The sequence below is a fragment of the Odontomachus brunneus genome, unplaced genomic scaffold (genome assembly GCF_010583005.1).
Source record: "Odontomachus brunneus isolate Ranch 3 - 2012 unplaced genomic scaffold, Obru_v1 Obru_scaffold_101, whole genome shotgun sequence".
NCBI classification, from domain to species: domain Eukaryota; kingdom Metazoa; phylum Arthropoda; class Insecta; order Hymenoptera; family Formicidae; genus Odontomachus; species Odontomachus brunneus.
This window is the reverse complement of record NW_022639551.1, coordinates 1,223,499-1,247,587: the sequence shown is the minus strand read 5'-3', so window position 1 is coordinate 1,247,587 and position 24,089 is coordinate 1,223,499. Positions and strand designations below refer to the sequence as shown.

The following is a 24,089-nucleotide window of genomic DNA, read 5'->3' as shown; positions in this document are numbered from 1 at the left end:
ATATATTCCATGTAGCATAAAAAGTTGAATCAACGTTGCTGAGATGTTGTAATGTTGAAATATAAATATCTTTCCAAGGTTGAATCTATATTTTTTCTTCTACATTAATTCTTTATGTTGCTACAACATCAAAACAACTTTGTACAAATTATTATCTTCTGAAATTCAAGTAGAGATACTGAAAAGAAGTTTTATATATCCTTTTAAATGACGCATTGAAATTTCTCGGAAATCAAGGATTTTATCAAAAAATATTTCAAACAATTTGTATAGTCTGATGATGCTATTCACTTTGACTTTGCTGAAATCATGTCAAGTTTACATTTAATCTTTTATATAGAATCATATAGTTCCTTTAAAATAAATTGATTTCTTTTGTTATTCTGCGTATTGAGAAGAAATGATTGAAATATTTTCCGAAATATTTTACATTATATCCTGATATTTTTCAGGATATCCTGATATTTTTCAGGATTTTTCACAAAATGTCTTATTAACTATTATATTAAACTATTATATTAACTGTTCAACAACATTACATTAATATTTTTATACGTTGAATAATGAAGAATATTGATCAGTACTTTTAATCTTTGCATACTAGTATTTCAATAAATCTGTAAAATCCAATCATAGCTACCAATAGTCCAATCTTAGCTACCAATAATCCAATCTAGAAAATTACCAATAGTTGTATAAAAAAACTTTCTGCCGCTAAACACGACTAATGTTAAGTGAATATTTGACAATATTAAATTTCAACGTCTACAAAACATTGCAATTCAGCGGACATTAGACGCTTCCACAATGTCTTTTCAACGTTGAATTTACATTACAAATTGTTGATGCAACATTGCAATGTCGCAATGCAACGTTTCTGAAATGTTGATTCAACGTTTGTGTGCTGTATGAGTATTGCTGAAGAAAACTGTTTGCAGTTATGAAAGAACATAATAGCTGTTTGTTTTGCGCAATAACATAGCAATTATTCATAAATTCTGATACACTAATAGTTGGGCAAAATTTCATTATTACATAACATTTTTTTATCTTTGAAAGTCGATACGGTCAAGTATACTTGTGCTGCCTGTGTCTAACTCACACATTGACGTATTTATTTTTATATTAAGCTAACAGCATATGTAAAATTGTAGTTTTTAACATGAAATAAAACTTAAGTTTCTAATAATAGATTTCCAAAAGGCGATTAGTCTAAGTCGGCTGATATTTAAAATAATCAGTTTGTGGCCGCCAGACAATCGAAACCGACACATTATAAGACTGAAACTTCGACGGCTGTGCAATGTTATCATGTTACTTTTCATACTTATCATCCCGGGTTTAATATCATTAATAAGAGTATGGGGTGATATGATACTAATGATAGATAATATGCAATATACTTTACCTATATCGATGACAGCTTTAAAAATCTGCATTATTTGGTACAAACAAGAAGGTACATCATGTTTAGCAGAGTGTTTTCTTATCATAATAACATTTATCTTTTATTGAATTTGTAAACGTACAAAAATATCCGTAGAAAAATAACACATTAGTCTCTCTTATAGTTTTAGCACCTCTAATTGATATGATTGAAGGAGATTGGATGAAGGTAAAGATTAAAGAGGAGCGAGGCGTTATGCTAAGATATGCCAGGATTTCTCGAGCGATCGCTGTATGCGCACTATTCTTGATATTTTCTGCATTAATCGTTATATTGGGTTTACCGTGGCTCGAAATAACGAAGAGATTAGTGACTAATTTAACGGAGTCTGGAAAACATTTGCCGATATCATTATACTACCTACACGATGTCACAAAAAGTCCACAGTTCGAGCTGACGCTACTGGCGCAAACAATCGCATTGTCCATAGGTGGTATCTCTTACACTGCAATCGACAACTTGTTCGCACTATTGGTTTTTCACGTGTGTGGTCAATTAGAAAATTTACATTTGCGGTTTTCACATATGAAGAAGTATTCCAACTACGATGAAATTTTAAAATATAACGTCCGGGATCATATTCGTTTGATCAGGTACACAAGCTAGATTGTCAAGCAAGTCTATCTAAATAGAAATTGTTCGAACAATCGAGTATTTAAGCACGATATAAAATTATATCTTTCTCTAAAGAGCAGTTGCTGTTTCAGATCTGTCGAAGTTATCGATGATTCTTTCAGTTTAATGTTTATGTTTGACGACAGACGCTTCCTTCTGCGCTCCGGTAACATTTGTATGAAATGACACGTGTTGCTAATATGGCCAACCTATAGTGCCATAACCTATAATGCTATATATGATTGAGCATTATCAAAATGTTTTTACTTTTCTACTTTCAGATATGAATTCTGATCTTCTAAAAAAGAAGCGTAGTAAATGGACACAAGAAAATCTGTCCAAGGAAAATTTGTCTTACACAGTATTTTTTGTAACGTGTTTTTTTAAATAAATATTACTTCTTTTGTTATGTACTTGTATTACTTCCATTACAAATAGTATTAATTATGATTAATGGTTGAAATTTCAATTTTAAAGACATAAGAAAAGTAGCCATATTATCTTTATATGCTTTTAATATAGCCAAAAAACCAATTTTTTTTAATGATTTTTGAAACCGATTTTCTTATGGTTAGAATTGAATGTCTTCTTTTATGAACTTTTTCCTAATTGTCAAAAGTTCAAAGTAAACTTTAGCGCAAGCGAATTTTGAAAATTCCATTTAATAACAGCTAGAGAATTTTTCAAACGTTAGCATGGCCAAATTACCCTCAGGGACCTTATTAGCATAAAAAGTGGACATTTAAGATAGCCTTTCAAGAGCCCTGATATTGAATATTTCGACATTGTAGCATGAGTAACGCACTGGAAGTACCACGAAATTTACTGCAATAATTAAACAATGATTAACAAAATTTATCCAGGCACTCCTCTGGTTAGTCAGGAACCTATTTATAAAAAATTACTTTATAATTATATGTGAATCTACGATTTCACAATTCTATATATATAATAAAATATAACCTCTAAAATATAAACTTCTCATTATTATTAATTATACTAATCAATAAAACATTATCCCATAATTTCGAGCTGCTGTTATTATATCAATGACTTAGTAATATATTTATATCTCATAACACTTATTTCTAAAAATAAACAATTTAGCCTATATGTAGTTCTTTTCCCCACTTTTTACTGATAAACGTCAAAAAAGTAAATGCCTAAGATGACTGCCATGACATACATCCATTAGCGGTAAAACCTATCCCTATTACCGATACATTCTCTCCTGTTTCTTTTATCTCATTGAGTTCTAGAACAAAGAGTTTTAAGATTATATAACTTATATTGGTGACTATTCAGGTTATTAATCAAAAAGGCCAATTATCAGTTATGCAGTTCAATTGGTTTATTATAGCATGCATGTTAGTTTTATTGCATATGTGTCTTTATTGCGCCGTTGGTGACATTTTAATGACACAAGTAAGTGTAAATATATAATTGTAGCTTTAACGGCAAATTGGGGAGAAAGAATCATATAATTTTATTATTTAAAAAATATTCTGAGTAATATATATATATATATATATATATATATATATATATATATATATATATATATATATATATATATATATATACATACACACACATATATACACAAAAATAAGGTAGAGTAAAGGCACCAAAAGCGACATACCACTTTGCTTTTGAAGGTTATGTCTTAATGTAAAGCTCAAAATATAAATGTAAATATATATACATAAAGTTGGAAGTACCCTCCGTCAGATAATATCACATTTTTACAGAAATTGTTTCTTAACTTAAAACAAAAAATGTTTTTATAAAACGCACGAAAATAGAGTTCAAAGAAAATGGGTGCCAAAAGCGACATACCTATTGGAAGTTATATAACATGTTGCATATATGATAATAAATAGTTCGTTAATGCGTTTAATGGTTGAATAATATTCATTTTATTTAGAAGCAACATTTATGTTAATTAGTATTCACTGATGTATATAATTACAAATAATTATGGAAAATGATTTACATTTACGTTATTGCAACAAAGTAAGTTCATATATAACATTTGTCACTTCACAATATGAGGTTAGAATCAGGTTATGTTAGTCACAGTCTATCGTAGCTATCGCATACTATAGGTATGTCACTTTAAAACACATTCTCATAAAATTTTTCAAGTTACACAGTAAAAAAGTAATAAAGATTAAAATATTCAAAAAATATTTGTACAAAAACTAAATGCATCTAGAAGAACTTAATGTTGAACAAAAAGATAATTATTGATGTTTAGTCTACGTAATTCGCCAATAAAAATCATAGAAATAAAACTTGCGAATTTCTCAATATTTGCTAATTTAACATATAAAAGAACAAGAATGTACCAAGTATGACTTTTTCATAACTTTACTGGTAAAACAAATTACGTTTATAATAGTTTCGATAAAATACAACTTTTTATATATGAGATATAGAGGTGTGTCACTTTAGGAGGCCTATGTCGCTTTTAGCTACTTTTCTCTATTTAAATTGAAGTTCCTCAACATATGAAAAATAATGCAATTGAATAAAAATGTTTTAGACAAATGTTGTAGTGTTTCAAAGAGGACATGTCGTGATACTATTGGTTTAATCTTCGGGTGGAGTGTCAAGGTGAAATAAAGGTCAACTTAATATTTTTTAATAGATTTCTAATTTTCTATCAGCTTCCTTTGTAATCTTTTTCATGATAAATTCAATAATAACACACTCAAGATCATTGCAGATAAACTATCGAAAAATAGAGTTTAAATCACTAAATGAAGATAATATTCAATTTATTTTTATTTGTTTTATTAAACGATCGAAAAGCTGATTACCAAATTAGATATACTTTTGAATACGTTGAATAAAAGATGATTGTAGCATAGTCCATGGATATTTCGATGTTCTGAAAATTTTTTCACAAGTTAATAAAATAAAGAACATGATGGAACATTTTCTTCGGAATACACAAGTGATATACAAGAATAAAATATATAGTGAATTTAATGCTACTTAGCATGATATTTTACTTTGCTGTACTATTTTGTCTGCAAGGATTTCTTATAGCTAATGTAAGTCGAAAATAATCGTACATATAATTATATGAATAAAGATTCTGTGATCCAAACAGTTTTCGATAATTTGAAACGTTGATATATAAACATTTTATAAAGAGCACGTGCTGATCTACGTCATTACTTAATCATTTTCTTGTCAATTTTTCTTGCGTACAATGCTTTTTGAGTGTAACATGATGAGTTTCAGAGAAGAGTTTTAAGTATATATAATTTGTACAATATTTGTTTATAAATACTATGGCCTTCTTTTACTCATACTTTGGATAAAGTGGCGCACTATCATTCTATGAATCTTTACAAAACGAAAGTCATTATGTTTCGAAAATTACTTTGAATATTACAATAATTAAATCTTATATGCAATATGTTTTAATCAAAAGATTGCATTTAAAATTTAAATTTTGTAATTAAAGTTTATATTTTATATGTGCACATTATATTTTTCATAAATATGTATAAAATATTTTATACTAAAATAAATATATTATAATATATTTTTTTTATTATTTTATAAAATAATAGATACATCTTGAACGTAAAATATATATGAGCTATTTATTCCTTAATGTTACGGCAATCTTATCGGAAAAATTTAGATAAGATGGCCAATGCTCATGTTTTGATATTTTTGTAATAAATAATTTCAATAAAGTATTTTCCTTTTAACTTTGATAGTAAAATATACTGTAAACTTCAGTGAAGAAATATGTCAAACGCTATTAAGAAATAACAATAAAAAATGTATTTTCTTTTGAATTTTAAAAAACTATGGCTATCTTATCCGAGTTTACCGTGTGTGTGTGTGTGTGTGTGTGTGTGTGTGTGTGTGTGTGTGTGTGTGTGCGCGTGTGTGTGTGTGTGTGTATTTCTTCGCTTGTGTGCGCTGCGCCGCAGGCACTGTAGTTATGCTGACTGCGTCCTAGATCTGGCATCTCTGTCACCACCTTTTTCGCTTGGCGGCTGTGATCGCGACCCTTGTATTCTTTGGATCCCATCTTAATGTCTTCTGACCTGCAATTTCCGCAGGCCAAGGGGACCCCTACCAGATCCTTGGAGCGGATAGATTCATCAAAATCGACGAACCTCTCCTACCCAATCGATCTTGCGATCGACGTCCCTAACAACAACGCCCCAAGTCTAAGGCATTAGCTTTCATCCCTCTTCCCCACAAGATCTTTATCAGAAGGCCGCCTGCCACGGTCCTCCTTGCCGAAGTCCGCGTGATCCCCAACTCTTCGAATTGGATCTCCTGCCTGGATCTCCAGAGGACCTCCACATATGAAAGGCCTTCCTCCAGCCTAATAGTTAACGCGGTAATAGCCGGCACCACCGAGTTCTCGTAGTGCTTGTCGCTATATTATGATAGAAAAAGTATTTTACGAATACTTAAATGTTATAAATTCCACCTGTAACACATTTTATTACATCAACAATTACATGACAATAATTTTCAAAATTGAGTGACGTTCTGTCATTGAGCGCAACGACAAATAGAAAGAAATAATAATTTCTTTCTTTCTATCATATTTTTCAATAAGTCAACTTTCACGAACTGTAGAGAAGTTAATCGGCACAACATGCATTATTGAGCTATGGAAAATTTAAGATGGTTACGAGAAATTAAACATCAACAGCTATGGAGTATTAATGTTTGGTGTGAAATTATCGGCGATACATTAATTGGATTCTATTTCTTCGACGGAACGTTGAATGTCCAAAAATACAAAAATTTTCTAGACCAAGAATTACCATTATTATTTGATAAACTACTTTATGTACAAAGAATATATATGTGATTTCAGCAAGATGGTTGTCCAGAACATTCACTCGCACATCTCATGTCAAGCTCGAGAAATATTATATAGAAATTACAATAATAGGGTAACTTTGGCTCAGTCAGGACCAAAGTTACTTATCATAAACGGCCGTTAGAGTTTTCTGTTACGTCCGAATTTTAACGACATCTTCTTGACATTAGAAATATCACTAAGACGTTACTAATAATATTAAGACGTCATTGAAGAATGTTACCCTGCATCTAAAATGACATGAGACAGATTTTTATGATTTGCCAGGAAATGGAAGACACTCATTTATTTAAAATTATTTGTGCGGTGCATAATAGATTTAAATAAAATAAAATTATGTACAAACGAAGCTGAACACTTCATTGTACAAAAAGATGGGTTTGTTGCGATGGATTGCGAAAGTACTGGTCAAAATAAAAAAAATATATTTAACATAATATTAATAAATAAATAATATAAATATATTTAACATAATATTTTCTAAGATGAAGGTTACGACAAAAGTCAATGTTACGACTTATGATTAAAATTAAGATAATAATCTGGTGGAAAAAATATTATATTATAATAATGCAAAATAATATGAGACTCTTGATCCGTTCTACATCTACAATGGGCACTTTTATCTTTTTTCTGAGACACGTTATATATGTAAAATAGCAATTCTTGATCTTTACATAATTAAATTGCAAAGAGTCAGTGGCTTTTTGTCATCTGTTAAAACAAACTCTTCGTCATCAGCATCACTATCACAGCTATCTGTATAATTGAATGTTATTATTGACTACAGTAAATTATCTCTTAAAACGGCAGTAATTAAGTACTATCGGTTAGTTCCCATGTTTGACATTTCTCGCCGGATTCTGACTCCCTATTATCGTTGCGATTCCACAGTCTCTTACGGTATCCAGCACAAGCTCATTCTCTCAGTCACTTACCGGTCACCCGTTGAATGGGAATCGGAACGCAGCCCTAACTTCCGACCTGCGTCCGGTACACTTGAATTACAAGTACACGGGAGTTACAAGTGCAATCGTGATAGTTGCGCTTATCCGTTGCGAACATAGCCGTCACGTAACAAATAAATAGCACCGGTTCTATCTTCGAAAATTAATGTGCTAATATGTATGACAACATAAAAAATTTCTAACTTAGCAGTTAGGAGTCCCATTTAAAAAATTTAAAATGACTTGTAAACCTTGGCGACGCCACTCAAGATTAAACTGATAAAGTCAGTAAGTAAATTTACTTAAATCTTATAGCTTTCGTCTGCAACATTTTTTATAAAACTTACATTTTCCGAGATATTTCGCCGTCCCTGAACTTTTTTATACACACTGTATGTATTATGGATATACGTAGTGTATCTTATGAAATACTTACGATACGATCCTATGAAATACTTTTAATGCAATCATATGTTGCGGCACAAACAAGAATTATAAAAAGCTCTCTAATTTTTATCTGCTCCGCGGAATATATGCGGGAATCGCAAGTAAAGGTGCACTTCTCTTCTAGAACGTAACAAGCACAATTACAGTATTATATACAGTATTATATATACAGTATTATATACAGTATTCTATATAATACAGTATTATATATATGTCTATAGACTTACTTACATACAGGGTGGCCCATCGAAAATGAAACACGCGTGTTTTTGACATTTAACTTCATTTTTTCTAAAAACACTCAGAGACGTCAATTTTATTTGCAAAGACCCTTATAGAAATATCATACTACGAATAATTGATAATTACTTATTTTCAGTATTAAAAATACTGGATAATAAGTAATTATCAATGATTCTTAGTATGATATTTCTATAAGGGGAGGACATGTTAATTGACTATTACTTTTCACTTAACTTCAATCCCATAAGAGAGATTAATTTTACCATAATAGCCAATTAATATATCCCCCTTGCAAATAAAGTTGACGTTTCCGAGCGTTTTCCGAAAAAAATGAGGTTAAATGTTAAAAACGTCTGTTTCGTTTTCGATAGGTTAGCCTATATATGGTAAGTCTAAATCTATGATACTGTAACGTGCTCGGTACGTCCTAGAAGAGAAGCGCAACGATCGCATTTGCACTGGCAATTTGTGCAAAGTGCGATGTCCGTGGAGCAGGTTAAAAAACGGAGAGACTTTTTTACACTCGCTGCTCACGAGTACGAATACAATGAGTAGTCTAATTTTCGATCAGAATACCTCTTATAGAAATATCCCTTATAGAAGTATTTTTAATAATGAAAATAAGTAATTATCAATAATTCTTAGTATGATATTTCTATAAGGGACTTAGATCCTTCTCTGGGAGGACATCCCTTAAGTGCTTCATAATCGACATCTTACATGGGTTGTTATTGGCTTTATTGATATTATTTAACTTTATTGATATTATTATTAACATAAAATTACTAATATAAATTACTAACATAAAATTTTTGGAAGATCGATTTTTTTGATCAGTTTACACATATGTGTCATATTTCCTTAGTCTGAAAAAATACATCACGCCACATATGAATACGGATGGTACACTATAGAACCAAAGGCAGCAAAGAACTTAATATTAATCATGCTGCGCGCGAATAAACCACTTTACATTACGGCTGGAAAAACATTTCCCATGACCATGGCAACATTTTGCAGCGTAAGTTACATATAACATAAGAGATATATTTTTTGAATAATTAAAAATTAATTTCTTAAGGACCAGCAAAAGAGACTGTGGGGACCTCTCAGAAAGACCACTAATTTGTTACCATCGTTCTTAGAACAAAATGAAGTAAAAATTTCTTTATTTGTTATTAAGGAAACTATCCATTGATCGTCAAAGAGCGATCTTTTAGAATTAAGGTTTAAATAAAAATGTCATAACTTGTTTGAAAAAGCGCTTCACGTGACGTACACCACTTATTCGTATTCTCATTTATCTTTTATAGAAATTAGAAGTTTAAATAACAATACTTCCCAGGTAGCAAGGTGACGTCAAAAGACGTCATTTATACGTCTATGATGTCTTAATGACATCTTAATGACGTCTTTAGACGTCATCTTGCTACCTGAGTTTGTTTTAACATTTTTAAATATATAATATAAATAGTAAAATAATCTTTTTTTATAAGAATATTTGCTTTTATATAAATCTATTCATGTAGATAAATGCGTAAACTTAGCGCCTTTTCTATCTTTTTGTGAAAAAGATAAGTGTGTACGAGTATCACATCTGTTTCATAAAATTTTCTGGTACATGTATTATTTCTCTACAGAAATGTCATCCAATATTTTATACCAAAATATTAAATTAGAAATATTTTTAATTACTTTATATTGATTTTTTTATTTCATAATATTATAAAAGACTAATATAAATAATAGGTAATAAATATAGGTAAAAAATCGCTGTAAAATTGCTACAAATTAATTTTAATATACAACTCTTATGAAGGAGGACGAAGATAAAGCTGATATAATGTAAAAGAATTGCTAAAGTTTTACGAAAATTATACGGAGAGAAATGTAATGCGACATATGATATGAGGAGTGTATAAATGTGATGAGAAAATGATGCAGGAAATGTGCGGAAATAACGTGAAATACACTCAAGAAATATACGGGAGCAGTGCGAAATATATGCAGAAATTCATATCGTAAAGCCTCTCGCTTGAAAAAGAATATGAAGAAATTGGTGAAAAAAATTTTTTGTAAAAGAAAAACAGAATGATGTTCATGAAAAATAGACTTATTCTACAACCGATTAATTATACGAATACTAATATTTGTTGTAAAAGTAATAGAACTGCAAAAAACTTTACTAGAGTATCTAATATATTTATATCAATATTAACCTAATATTACAGGATCGAGTTCTTTAGTGATCTTTGCAATAAATATTCCTGTGTGATAAGAATTCTAGTAACAAAATATTCCTTTTACGAAGTAAAATAGCTTTCGTCGCACGAGGACCCCAAAGTCAAATCAGGATTTATTCTTAACTTCTGCTGGTCCTTAATTTAATCTATCTAATTTAATCATTTTATGCTTATATAATGTAATGCAGCTTAATAAAAATGAAACAAAATTTTGAACTATGAAGTTTAAGTCATTATTATTTATTATGGATTTATTTATTATGGATATATTTTCTATTTTTCTAATTATACCATATTAAAAAATTTTTGCAGTTGTTGAAAACATCGGCCGGTTATATATCTGTGTTGCTTGCAAATCAAGATTGACAGGTATATTATGCATACAGAGCTTATTTAATTTTAAATAATAGTACAATATGTAATAGACAACTAAATTTCTCATACATATGTTGTAAAAAAACGAAAATGTACACGGAAAAAATAACCTGGTTGAATTAATGTTTCTCTCAACATATGAATTAACGTAATATAGTTCAATAAGATAAAATTACACAAAATTTCTGGTTATTATAACGAAATATTCTAGGATATTTAATCAAAACATTTAAGTACAATAACTGTCAAACTTTGCGTATATGATAACATCCAAATATTTGGTTATCAAAATTATAAAAAAAAAGAATATAGTGGGATTAATATGATATATATAGCTAAACAAATTATGTATAGTTAGTAAAATACATATTATGTATGGTTAGTAAAATTAAATATAATATTTAGTTATTATAATTAAATATTCCAGAACACACAACACACATTGAGGTGCAACATTAATCATAAATCAGTTACTGAGTATAATAAAATACCATAAAACCAATATATTATGCGCGCAAATCTCCAGTATTTGACTTTATATACTCGAATTTATAAACAATTTATAAACTTTACAAACTTTGTCCGACCACTTATCACGCATAAGTGTTATATCATCGAATTCGAAAAATTAACAAGAATATTAACAAAAATATAATTACGATCAAAATAATTCGCTTTTTGTAATATTAAATTATATTATTGGAAAATTATATAATATAGTACTAGTTATAACATATGTGTATATAAACAATACATAACAGATCGATCAATTACAGAAATGGTATAGACTGCCGGACATACAATTCAGAAGTTCCAGATTCAAAGTTTGTTAGGATTTGAAAACTAGTTTCGTAGCGAACTTCTATCATCAAATTTGTTACATAATTAAAATTTTGTGTCGTTAGTTTAACCAGAACATGTAATTAAATTTATTTGTTTAACACGTTCGTTACTATGGTATATTCAAAGAACTCTCCGTACAGTCAAGGATACCGATTCAGTTACATTTGCAGCATGCTGACAGCGCGTAGAGGGGATAACTCCCATGTATGCGTGCTCTGTCCGTGTGCGCCTTTCACTTCGGCTGAAGTGTGACCATGAACATAGTATACCTAGACTCCGAATGCCCTATGTTCTATCGTCTAATAGAGTGAAGCCAACATTAGAAAGAGAGCGAGAATAGAGGGGCTATAGTTTTCTTCCTATTTTGTCACTTTTTTGTCGCGCGTCCATCCATTTCTCATTTGCATAATATTATAGAGCGCAACAGCATCCCGACTAGACCGGCAAGTAAACGTCCTTACTTAAATCTGATTGCTTGTGGACACTTTGTTTGTGGAAAAAGAGACAGAGAACAGACTGTATATATTGGCTTCTCTTTTCTGACTGTATGCGGAGTCTATGTATATTAAGTCTATGGTTTCTTTCTACATGTTGAGTTCACTTTTCTAGCAATATGCGGGGTCCATGTATACTATGTCCATGAGTGTGGCTGAAGTGAGAGTCGCACACGGCATTAATACATGGGAGCCATCCCCTCTACGCACTGTCAGCGTGCTACAAATGTAACTAAATCGGCATCCCTGCGTACAGTGCGTCTCGCATTATTGTTTTTACATAATTATATAAAACAGACTTAATTTAAAAATTCAGAAACAGAAAAAAAGTTCATCATTACATATATATATAATGTTGGTTTTTTATGATAAATTTTTACGCCACATATGTGATGTTGGTAGCGAACGTATTAATCAGAATTTTAAATTGTTAACTTTTCACCAAACAATTTGTCTAATATATGCAAATTTTAAATTAATTCAACCAACTTTTTCCGTGTAAATATAGTATTCAATACTCTATATGTATTTAGAAAAAATAGAAAATCATACATTTATTAAATAAACTACATACTTTTACGGGATGAAGTTGAAGATTAAAGACATACACTAAGTCAAGTGCTTTCGCTATTATACAGTATGCTAGAAGGGTGATATGAAAAAAATTAAAAAAAAATAAAATAATAGAAGAAAAAATGGACGCATTAATCACATAATTGCTTTTCTTCCTTCGTTCTCCCCATTAACTGGACAATTAGACAAGGAAAACATATTACTCTTTATTGCTCACTCTTACAAATATTGACTTCATCTTTTTTATAACAATGTGTATATTATATATTTGGAAAAAATAAACAAGTAAAATGTTTGTATGTTATTTAAGAAATGTATACGAACTTTAATATCGATGTCAGTACGTTGTGTGTGTCATGTACTCTATTGAATATATATCGAGATGTGCAAAGTTATCAGATTTAAACTTTTTCAATTGTATGTAATGTATAAAGATTCCATCTGATACCATTTATTGTTCTTTCCTCTACAGAAATGCCCATTTTTGCAAATTCTCTTCTAGTGGAAAGCGCATTATATAGAAAACTCCAATAATGTCATCTATTTTCCATTAAAGTAATTTAAGCATAAAAATTGGGAGTAAACTTTTGAAAACCATTCATGCCCTATTCGTATACCAATTTTGGTTAAAATATTCCAAATGGTTTCAATGCCTTTTAATGAATTTTCACCGATAAAACTGTTTAATAATGTACAAGTAAATTTATACAGAGTGTCCCAGTATTGTCTCTGCAAATTTTCCTAATATCCTCGTCTGCGCAATTTTCGTGGGAACGTAGGATGGATTCAGGTGAACATGAAAATTCCGTTTTGCGATATTCTTGATAATAATAGAAATATTAATTATGGAAGATTAAGAAAAATGAGCACGCGCTGAATAGTAGGAAAAAAAGTGCTCGAACTGCTCAGCTGTAGCGCGCCTCAATATATCTAGCACGGATGCCGACACGTGACGAGAGGATGGACAACGCACCGCTGCCAGTGAAGCCAGTTTCGAGACTCAGCAGCATGTTCCAGTGTGTGGAGAGGATACGCATGCAAGCAAGCAACCGTACGCGCGCGGCACACAGTTAAGTTCAGGCAATGAAAAAGTGCAGCCATACAATCTACTATCTCTTTTTTTCCCATATGTATAACTATAGCGAATCTAGACTATAGGCTGACACCGAAGCCGCGATAATGAGAGAGAGAAAGAGAGAGAGAGGTGTTATGTTAATAATGTAATGAGAATAACAGAAATAGAACTTAATTTATTTACCACAAGATACCACAAATATACCACAAATATACATGATGTGATAAAAATAATACAAATTTTTTGCACCTAATAATCTATACGAAATAAAACGCTTCTTATTATTTGTTGCTCTCAAAAAAATATTTATATATTTGTCTTGTAATTGTTTTAATTATTGAAAATATATTAGAAATATATTGGAAATATATTAGAAATATTATTCAGGTAGACATAGAATGCAAATTTATTTTATCTGAATCAATATATCTCATAAAATCTTTCTCCCTCTCTCAGTCTCCCCCTCTCCCTCACCCCTCTTTCCTTCTTCCCTCTCTCCCTCTCCCCCTCTCTCCCTCTCTTTCTCCCACCCTCTCTCCCACTCTCGCTCGCTCCCCCTCTCTCCCTCCCTCCCTCTCTCCCTCCCACCCTTTCCGTCTACCTCTCCCCCCTCTCTTTCTTATGAAATATAATTAACTTTTTATATATTTTGTGTTTGTAAATTAATTATTTCATCAATAAACAACATGATTGATCGAAAGTCAATGTAAATATTTAAGACAAGGTAGAAACTGCTTTTAAATCTTATTCATGAAAATATCTTATTTGAAATTAATAATAATATGCATAATATTAATAATAATATGCATAATAATTATATTACATTATATTATATTATATTATATTATATTATATTATATTATATAAGATAATATGTCACGGGTCTGTGTGATTAACTTGCATGTGCGTTCCGTACTTGAAAGTTTAGTCTAACTCGGGAGATACAATGAATACCTCCAAGGATATGCGGTGTTACGTACGCGATTTTCATAAAAACAATAAAGGAGAAAATAACGCACACAAGTGAACGCCAGAAACTCAGAAAGCATCCCACAAAAATTGCGAAGGCAGTCTTAACAACCTGTATTTGCACTTGGTCTGATTACCTGATATCACTCTTTTTATAGAAAAAAGAAGTTTAAACAAGAATATTTTTTATTAAGAGTTTTAAATATGTTATTTTATAAATTTTTTATAGTTGTATAAAATAAATAAAATATATTTTATAAGAGTTTTAAAAGATTTGTATTTTTATTCGTATAAACGGACGCGTCCCTTTTTATCTTTTTTTAAAAAAAGATAGTTATACGAACATTACATCTTTTTTTTAAAATAACATAGAAAAGAGGCGCTACCATCATCCCCGTCATATTTTACGATATCCCCTTTACCTAATTCAATATTTCTTATCAATATTATTAGATGTCCTTATTTTCTTTTACTCTCTCTTCTTTTCATCCTTCTTTCTTCGTCTTTAAGTAATTGCTTCTCACTGCAAAAGCTCTCGCGCTTCCATACTACTAAGCACCAAACATGAAAATAACAAAATCGATAATCGATAATAATCAGAAACTGAATTCATAATCGTATGGTAACATGGTTATATTGCAACCAGTGTTTAAAATTTTAGTGCATATTTACAACATCGGTAAGTCGGTCGGTAAAATTCCAAATTTCCTTAAAACTACATGTCTTTCGCTGTGCTTTGCTATACGCGCTATCTGTAGAGGTAGAAAAAAAACGCCTAAATTGGTCGATAATGGCGACGACAAAAATTTGTATTGACTTTGCATTTAAATTTCGCGTCAGATTGCGATATTTGCCCCGCGACAGAGGCTGCGTTCAAAAATTTTACTGCCAGTACTAAAAATCTATAATTCATGTTATATGTATTATAGAATTTCAGCACTGGCAGCGAATTTCGGAACGTAGCCAAGGGTTGTAATAAATTGCTAGTCATTTTTTACAGGCGCGAATCACGTGATAGAAATGCTGTGATATTAGAATTTAACATTCAATCACGAAAAGTATGTGTGATCTCGTATGTTCAGTAAGTCAGCGGCGTAGCTATCAACGGCTATCAACTAAGCCATTTGTTAGCCAAAGAATCATCTTTGCGAACCGGAGGTCCACACGCACAAGCTAACACGATCAATAGATCATCTCCAGGAATCGGAAACTGACATACGCGAGTCGATAACGACTCGATGACACACTTAGGACTGGCACAAATAGTAAACAGTCGATAGAGAAAGACACGAAATAATTCCATTTGATATTACTACTTGTACCCGTACGATTTTCTTCGCCACATAAAGTGAAATTGACGATCGCGACTCTATCTTCGTCGTAATATCGCATATGTTGTATTACTCGTACTGTAATATCGCTCGTACCGCTCGCTCTCGTTAGCCACGTGCTAACCGTCATTTTATTTGAGGTTAACTTCGAAAATTTCTATTATATATTTCGCGGCCTACCAACATCTCGATTATTCATCTGAAAAGACTGATCGAAACGCGACATTATACTTTCTGAAGAATATATATTCTTTTATTATCCATTACCATTATCCATTACGAGTGCGCGTAACAGAGAAAGAGTCAACTTCCTGAGAACATGATGTCACTCCAGCATTCATTACCGCCGATGGGAGAAAGCAATGTATTTGGAGGTACAATCGGTACACAGCTGCCTGTTAATCCGCATGCAAGGATGGACCCGCAATGCGGTACATCGCGCGAATCTGCGCCACCCAGTATCAATGACGAGGCCAGTGATGTCATACACGCTGCGCACATACGTCATACACATTCGTACAACGCGGGACAGCATTTACGTATATAGCGAATCACCGCAGATGAAACGCTTCAGGTACGTGGTCGTTAACCTAGATCTCGCTGTACTGTGGGACGGCCTCTCTGCGCGTGCGCCAGCTGTGTGTGTGTCCCAAATTATTATAGCTGCGTTCCGAAATTCACTGCCAGTACTGAAATTCTATAGTATACGTAACATGAACTATAGATTTTCAGTACTGGCAGTGAATTTCGGAACGCAGCCTATATTTTCTTGCCCACACATTGGAAGATTTCTCTTTTCGTGCTTGTCTTGGCCCATATTCGGAGGGGGCGCTCGCTAGTGTTCCCTGAAATAAAATAATATATTTAGCGCACAGTTTATACTGAAATATTTTGTATTTTACCCCCGAGAGAACATTCTTTAAATAAAAGGCTAACAAAATCATTTGTTTCAGATAGTCTTGCCGATTCACGGCCAAACGGCGGGTACCAAGACTTGAAAGTACGCATCACGAGCACGTTTGATGGCACGATTGAAACGAAGCTACACCGATTGCTTCGCGGTCATGGGTTCAGGGACAAGACACCCTTGTGCTTCTTACAGAGATTACGCAATCTAACAGGAAGACAATGCGGCAACCCAATTCTTCACTCTTCCTTGAACAACTGTCAGAGATTGTTCGTACTATTCTGATGATCAATGAAAACACTGATCTCGATAAACTGGCGATACAGGCGGAGGTAAATTGTAGAGGTAATGTGAAATAACATTGTCCCAGTCAATGCAAACAGCGAGAGATCTCTTCCACAGGCTTCATATCAGCCGTAGTACCACAGAAGGAGGTTTATCATACAATAATTAAATAATAGTTGAATAAATTAAATAATAACCGAGAATAAAGAAATAATAATACTAGAATATTAAATGGTAATAATATCTGCTCGACAATCGTGTGATAATATCCGCGAGTGGACAATAAAGAAATAACGATGATCAAAAAATCGGTAATAACAATACCTAGGTAACGGCTTTAACAAAGACTGCTTACGATATCGAGTGCAGAACGAGTGAGAACTGGATTCAAGAGAATAGTACATATTCCCATCTGCAACTAATATATTCTATGGCTGCTCTTGCTCTGCTCTGTTCTGTCTTTTATCCACAAGAACAATATGACTGTGTAAGCACATCAAAGGCCAAGACATCAATCATGAATCTTTTCACATGAGAACTCTGGATTTTCTCAATTATTTAATATTTTTCCTTACTATGAAACTATAAGAAGTGAATTGTTTTGCAGTACTTGAATGCGATCGTAATCCAAGGTTAGATTTTTCACTTTTCACGAATTCACATTAGATAAAAAGATTCATGACTCTCTGGGCACAAAGATTGTCGCAATCGTTTCCGACAGTATCGCAGACGTAAGTCGGTGTCGGAAGCAAACGCACAATTGACGTAGACATATGCTACATCAATTGTGTCGTCCGACGCAGTCATATTGTTCCTGTGGATAAAAGAGAGAACAGAGCAAAGCAAAAGTAACCATAAAATATATTAGTTGTGGATGGGAATAGATACTACTTCCTCTTATTCGCTTTGCACTCGATATCGTAAGCATCCAAAAACTCTAGGCTCAACACAAGCTAGGTAAACCGACCGTCGGTCCCGCTCGGGCCGTTGACTGAGCGGCGCTGGAGGAGGGGGGGAGGGACGCAGCCGTGTCATGCACACGCGTTCGTGAGCACGTGCTCGAGCGACATACCATAACACTATCAATGGTTGAGGCGAACGCATTGGCAGTTGCCGCATTATTTTCTAGATTAGGGCTTGGAACGGTTTGCCAATTTCGATCGATTCTCGGGAGCTACGCCTTCTATCTCCCCCTTGCCGCGCGGCGGGCCACAAAAGTGACGGTCGCGGCCAGTCGCGCCTCCAAGCTTGGAAACAAACGATCTGAAACAAACGATTTTGTAGTTAGCTTCTTATAAATTCAAAGAATGTTCTCTCAGGGGTAAAATATAAAATATTACAGTATAAACTGTGCGCTAAATATATTATTTTATTTCAGGGGACACTAGCGCGCGCCCCCTCCAAATATGGGCCAAGACAAGCATAAAAAGAAAAATGTGTGAGCAAGAAAATATAATAATATAGGGACATACACACACAGCTGGCGCGCGCAGAGAGGTCGTCCCATAGTACAGCGAGATCTAGGCTCACAACGACGTACCTGAAGCGTTTCATCTGCGGTGATTCGCTATATACGTAAATGCTATCCCGCGTTGTACAAATGTGTATGACGTGTACGCGCAGCGTGTATGATATCACTGGAGGAGATAGAATGCGTAGCTCTCGAGAATCGGCGGAAATTGGCAAACCGTTCCGAGTTCTGTTCTAGATTATGCTGCGCCTATTTTTAATACCGCGTTTCGACTTCGCCACAATTGAGGCGATAATTAAAACAATTTAAGACGCGTACTTCTCACGCGAGCAGGTGTTGCGGGCTCTATCGCGACAGGTAATTACTGCGTTTCATTTATCTTTTTACTTGTTAAATAAAGAAACGTCGCGATCGAGTTCCTCAATGCCACACACACACAGTCAAACATTACCATCACTTCTTTATTCAATTATTATTTAATTTATTCGGTTATTATTTAATTAATTGCTATTACACATAGGAAACATGAGCGTGCCGTTACGACAATTTCTTTACCTCGTCTTTAATCAGTTATTATTGCCGTTTCCCAGTTATTGTTACTCACTGTTATTACCGATTATTCAATCATTGTTATTCGGTTATTATCCACTCGGGGCTATTATCACACGATTATGGAGCAGATATTATAATTGTTATAAAAAGTAATAATATTCGAATAATAAGGTAGTGATAATAAATGATTGACAATCGTGTGATAATTGCCGCGAGCGAATAATAACTGAATAACGATGATCAAATAATCGATAATAACAATACCTGGGTAACGGCTCTAACGAAAACTCTAGACTCCACAAAGGCTAAGTAAATGGACGCTCGTAACCATGATGTAAGAATACAAGGTGTACATAATAATAACCATTGCGCATAATAATAACCATTGCGCATAATAATAACCATTGCGCATAATAATAACCGAAGACGTAACAGCCAATGAAATGTTGCCCCCAAAAGACACACTTTTCTAGCATATGGAAACAATCTAACCATACTTACATCAAACCTAATCTGGGCAATTGTGAGCAATCTCTGATTGGTCAACTACTGCGCATCTTCGGGAATGGTTCACTTTGTATTCTTACATCATGCTCGTAACGACCCACTCGTGCCGCTGACTGAGCGACGCTTAGGAGGCGCGCGGCCGGATCATGTAAACACGTGGGCACAAGCACGTGCTCGAGCGTAACGCCAAAACATTCTCAACCGTTCTCAATCGAGACAAGCATATCGGGAGTTGCCGCGTTATTTTTTAGATTATTCCGTGCCGATTTTTAATACCGCGACAATTATGGCGATAATTAAGACAAATTAAGACGCATACTCCTCACGCGAGCAGGTGTTGCGGGCTTTACTGCGACAGGTAATTACCGCGTTTTATTTACCTTTTTACTCGTTAGATAGAGAAACGTCGCGATCGAGTTCCTTTCAATGCCAATTAAATATTATCATCATCCATTTATTATTCAAGTATTATTACTTCCTTATTCGGTTGTCATTTAATTATTTTTATTGCGTATTGGGAAGCAACTCGAGCGTGCCATTACGACAATTTCTTTTCCTCGTTTTGCTGACACGTGTAACTAATTGATGCTAAATTAATAAATTACTAAATTAAATTAAATTTCTGTCACAAAGATCCAATAGAGCAGACGCAGTCACGCGGCTCTAGAGAATGCGATGCCTGGGGGATGCTGTGCAGAAGGATTCGGCTCGGGCCTGTCTGAGTCAGCTCGAAAGTAAGCTTCACTAACTTGCATTTATAATTAGAAATCTGACAAAATTGAAAATTTTTTTGTTTGGAAACGAGTTTCTTAATGTCTCCATCGTCGTGTAACTAATTAATATTCAATTAAGTCTGTTTTTTCGAGTCTGGCAGAGTTGGCGCGAAGGTTTCACTAATTTGAATTCATAATTCCGATAAAACTGAAAATTCTCTTGTTTGAAATCAAGTTCCTTAATGCCTCCATTATCATGTATAATACTAAATTAAATCTGCTTTCTGTTGCAGAGATAAAACAAACGACCAGCCGAATTTTAGGGGCTGCTGCGCCGAAGGATCCGGCTCGAACCGAGCGGGATTAGCTCGAAGGTAAGCTTCACTAACATTTGTAATTAGAAATCCAACGATATTGATAATTTTCTTGCTCGAAATCGAGATAATTTGAATTGAATCAAAGATTACATTAAATCGTAATTACACGCGGGGAAAATTTTTTCTGAGTAACATTCCTACTTAAAAAATTTGATTTGTTCTGATTAAGAGATTTATTTGCAATATCGAGAAAGTGAAATATTCTAAGTGTGAATGCATTCCGAAAAATTATTCCAACGTAAAAAATATTGCGTTTATTTTTTATCCTTCAAACTTCTTCATTCAAATCGTCATCAATGCACGAATTTAATCGGCGAAATGGCATTTTTTCTATTCCAGAAACAAAAGCAAAATGTGGTTACTCTAATCGGCGGTTTGGTAAGTCAAAACAAAAAACATATTGATAATAGAAAGACAAAAAGTCTTTCGATGTAGTGCATGCTTATCAAATCAATGCGATTTACTTTGCTGTAATTGTAGTATGCGTACGTGCCGTCCAATAAAAATCACACTGCTTAAAACAATTGGAAGATCGCTTTTTCAAATAATAATATTAGTAATAATGCATATTTTACATTAATTTGACAAATAAATTTTGAAGTATTTTTCTCCAAATGTACATATATTTATTAATTAATTAACTTAGATTATTAATTGGTCGACGATTGTTATCGAAGAAAATTTTGATAAATCAAACTCCAACACTATCTGATAGATGCTTAAAGTATTGAGTATACGCTTTGAACATTCAACATTCTGTAAAATTATTCAGTTTTATTGAATGCGATCTTCGAACAGTGCACCAACGCGCAAAGAGATTGTGCTAACGCGGAAAGAGATTGCGCCACAGAAAATGCGCAATCACATCACCCGCATCATACATTTTCCGCCGATCGTTAATTTTTACAACTTTCGCGTGAGCTTAAATCGCGATTGCATTTTATAAAATAGAGTTCATGCTTCGTTATTAAGTAAAATTCAATATTGTACGACACCTGTGCGAAGCGATCTAACGTGATTATATAAACTACTTGCAAAATTAATTTCACGATCGTCAGAAAATTTTCAGGTTTCAATTTTTCACCTATAATCAGAATTTCCTAACGCAGGACACAATAGAGACAATGCTAGCGAGCGCTGATCCTTCGCGAAAAACACGATGAACATAAGTCAGACATGCGAGCAGTTCTTCGCTTGTGTGCGCTGCGCCGCACGCACTATAATTACACGTACTCGGTCCCACATGTGGCAGCTCTGAATGAGAGGCGCACACGGACAGGGCACGCACACATGGGAGCTATCCCCTCTACGCGCTGTCAGAGTGCTGCAAATATAACAGAATTAGCACCCCTGCGCTCTTATTGCTTATTGCTTTACAAATGGCGTTTAATCATAAGAAGATATTATTTTAGCGGATTCCTTCTCAATTAGAGAACATGAATCATGACCACTTTCTCTACTCGCGCTCTATCAAGTTCGATCTCTTTATCTCTTACTTCATTATGCCGACATCGTATTAACAGACGTGGAAAGAAGACAAAACGATATGTGGGTAGGAGCAGCGAGGCCACGAAGCACTTACAATTCTATTATTTTAATTATTTTTTTTTTACAACAATAAGAATATAGGATATAAGGAAAAAGGAAAAGATGAAATATAAAAATATAAAAATATAAAAATGTTTATAGAGTATATAAGAAATTTGTAATATATATGTATTACACGTACAACATGTAATCATATATAGTAACATATGTTTCCAACTTTTAAGGATACGATACTGTTCCCTTTCTCCTTAGACAAAATTTAACCAATGAACAGAGAGTAGAAAGAGAAATCCGTGCCCACACATCTAGCTTTTTCTTTCTAAGTCTCTCAACACGAAAGATTAAAGAAGTCTTGCCGAATGCTCCGTCCAGTACTATCGATGCTTGCCTCTGATCAAACAGACGCATAAGTATCATAGACTTAAATAAATAGACCGGCCCTTGGCGTAGGAGATAGCGTGGCAACATCTACGGTGCAGACATAGCCATCTGAGTAGATCTGTCCTTTTCTTTTAATTGCTTGGTGAGGACTAGTAGCGGATGAAACACACATTCGTCATCAATAGATGAAAACAGAATAACGTGTAATAGTATGCATACGGAAAAAAATACACATTAATTAATTTAGTATAACTATTACTTTATTATAATAGACTACTTACTTCATAAAATTTCTCCTCCACAATAAAAGTGCTTTCTTCCTCTCATTCTATGCATTCCCCTCATTTAGTTTCATCCCCACTATTCCTACTTTAGCGTAGGACAAATCTACTCAGATGGCTATGTCTGCACCGTAGATGTTGCCACGCTATCTCCTACGGCAAGGGTCAATCTATCTATATAAGTTTATGATAAGTATACACGGCCGATCTCGCGCCCGTTTGCGCTTGCGCAATTACTTTGCACGAGACACTACCGCTTACATATACGTCCATTAATTTATTTTGCGCGATAATTAGTAGCCACTATATAATGCGTAATAACTGTTATGTGATTTGTAACGTGAAAGAAATACATGGCGTAACAAACGAGATTCTTGGCCTCGCTGAAAGACACACATGGACGCTCGCTTTGACATTCTCCACATTTAATGCATAACGGTACGGAAATAGTCGCGTATATGTAAATAGGTAAAGAGAAGTAAAGAAAAGGTAAAGAGAGTTTAGTGCTCTCCTCTGTCTCTCTCTCCCTGCCCCCTCTCTCTCTCTCTCTCTCTCTCTCTCTCTCTCTCTCTCTCTCTCTCTCTCTCTC

At 33.4% G+C, this 24,089-nt stretch overlaps 2 protein-coding genes across 2 annotated transcripts in view; both read left to right on the top strand.

The window, feature by feature from the left end:
• Nucleotides 1-13,427, top strand: part of LOC116848898 (odorant receptor 43a-like) — a 33,882-nt gene extending 20,455 nt beyond the window's left edge. The window contains exons 5-6 of the mRNA XM_032825460.1: nt 9,441-9,596; nt 11,131-13,427. Of these exons, the coding sequence (XP_032681351.1) occupies nt 9,441-9,596; nt 11,131-11,184 (210 nt within the window). The 3' untranslated portion in view covers nt 11,185-13,427. The remainder of the gene's footprint in view (nt 1-9,440; nt 9,597-11,130) is intronic.
• LOC116848902 lies at nt 1,377-2,399 on the top strand. The gene has a single exon (XM_032825465.1). It carries the CDS (start codon nt 1,592-1,594, stop codon nt 2,051-2,053), a length of 462 nt encoding a protein of 153 aa, XP_032681356.1. The 5' UTR covers nt 1,377-1,591; the 3' UTR covers nt 2,054-2,399.
• Nucleotides 13,428-24,089: the final 10,662 nt, after the last annotated feature.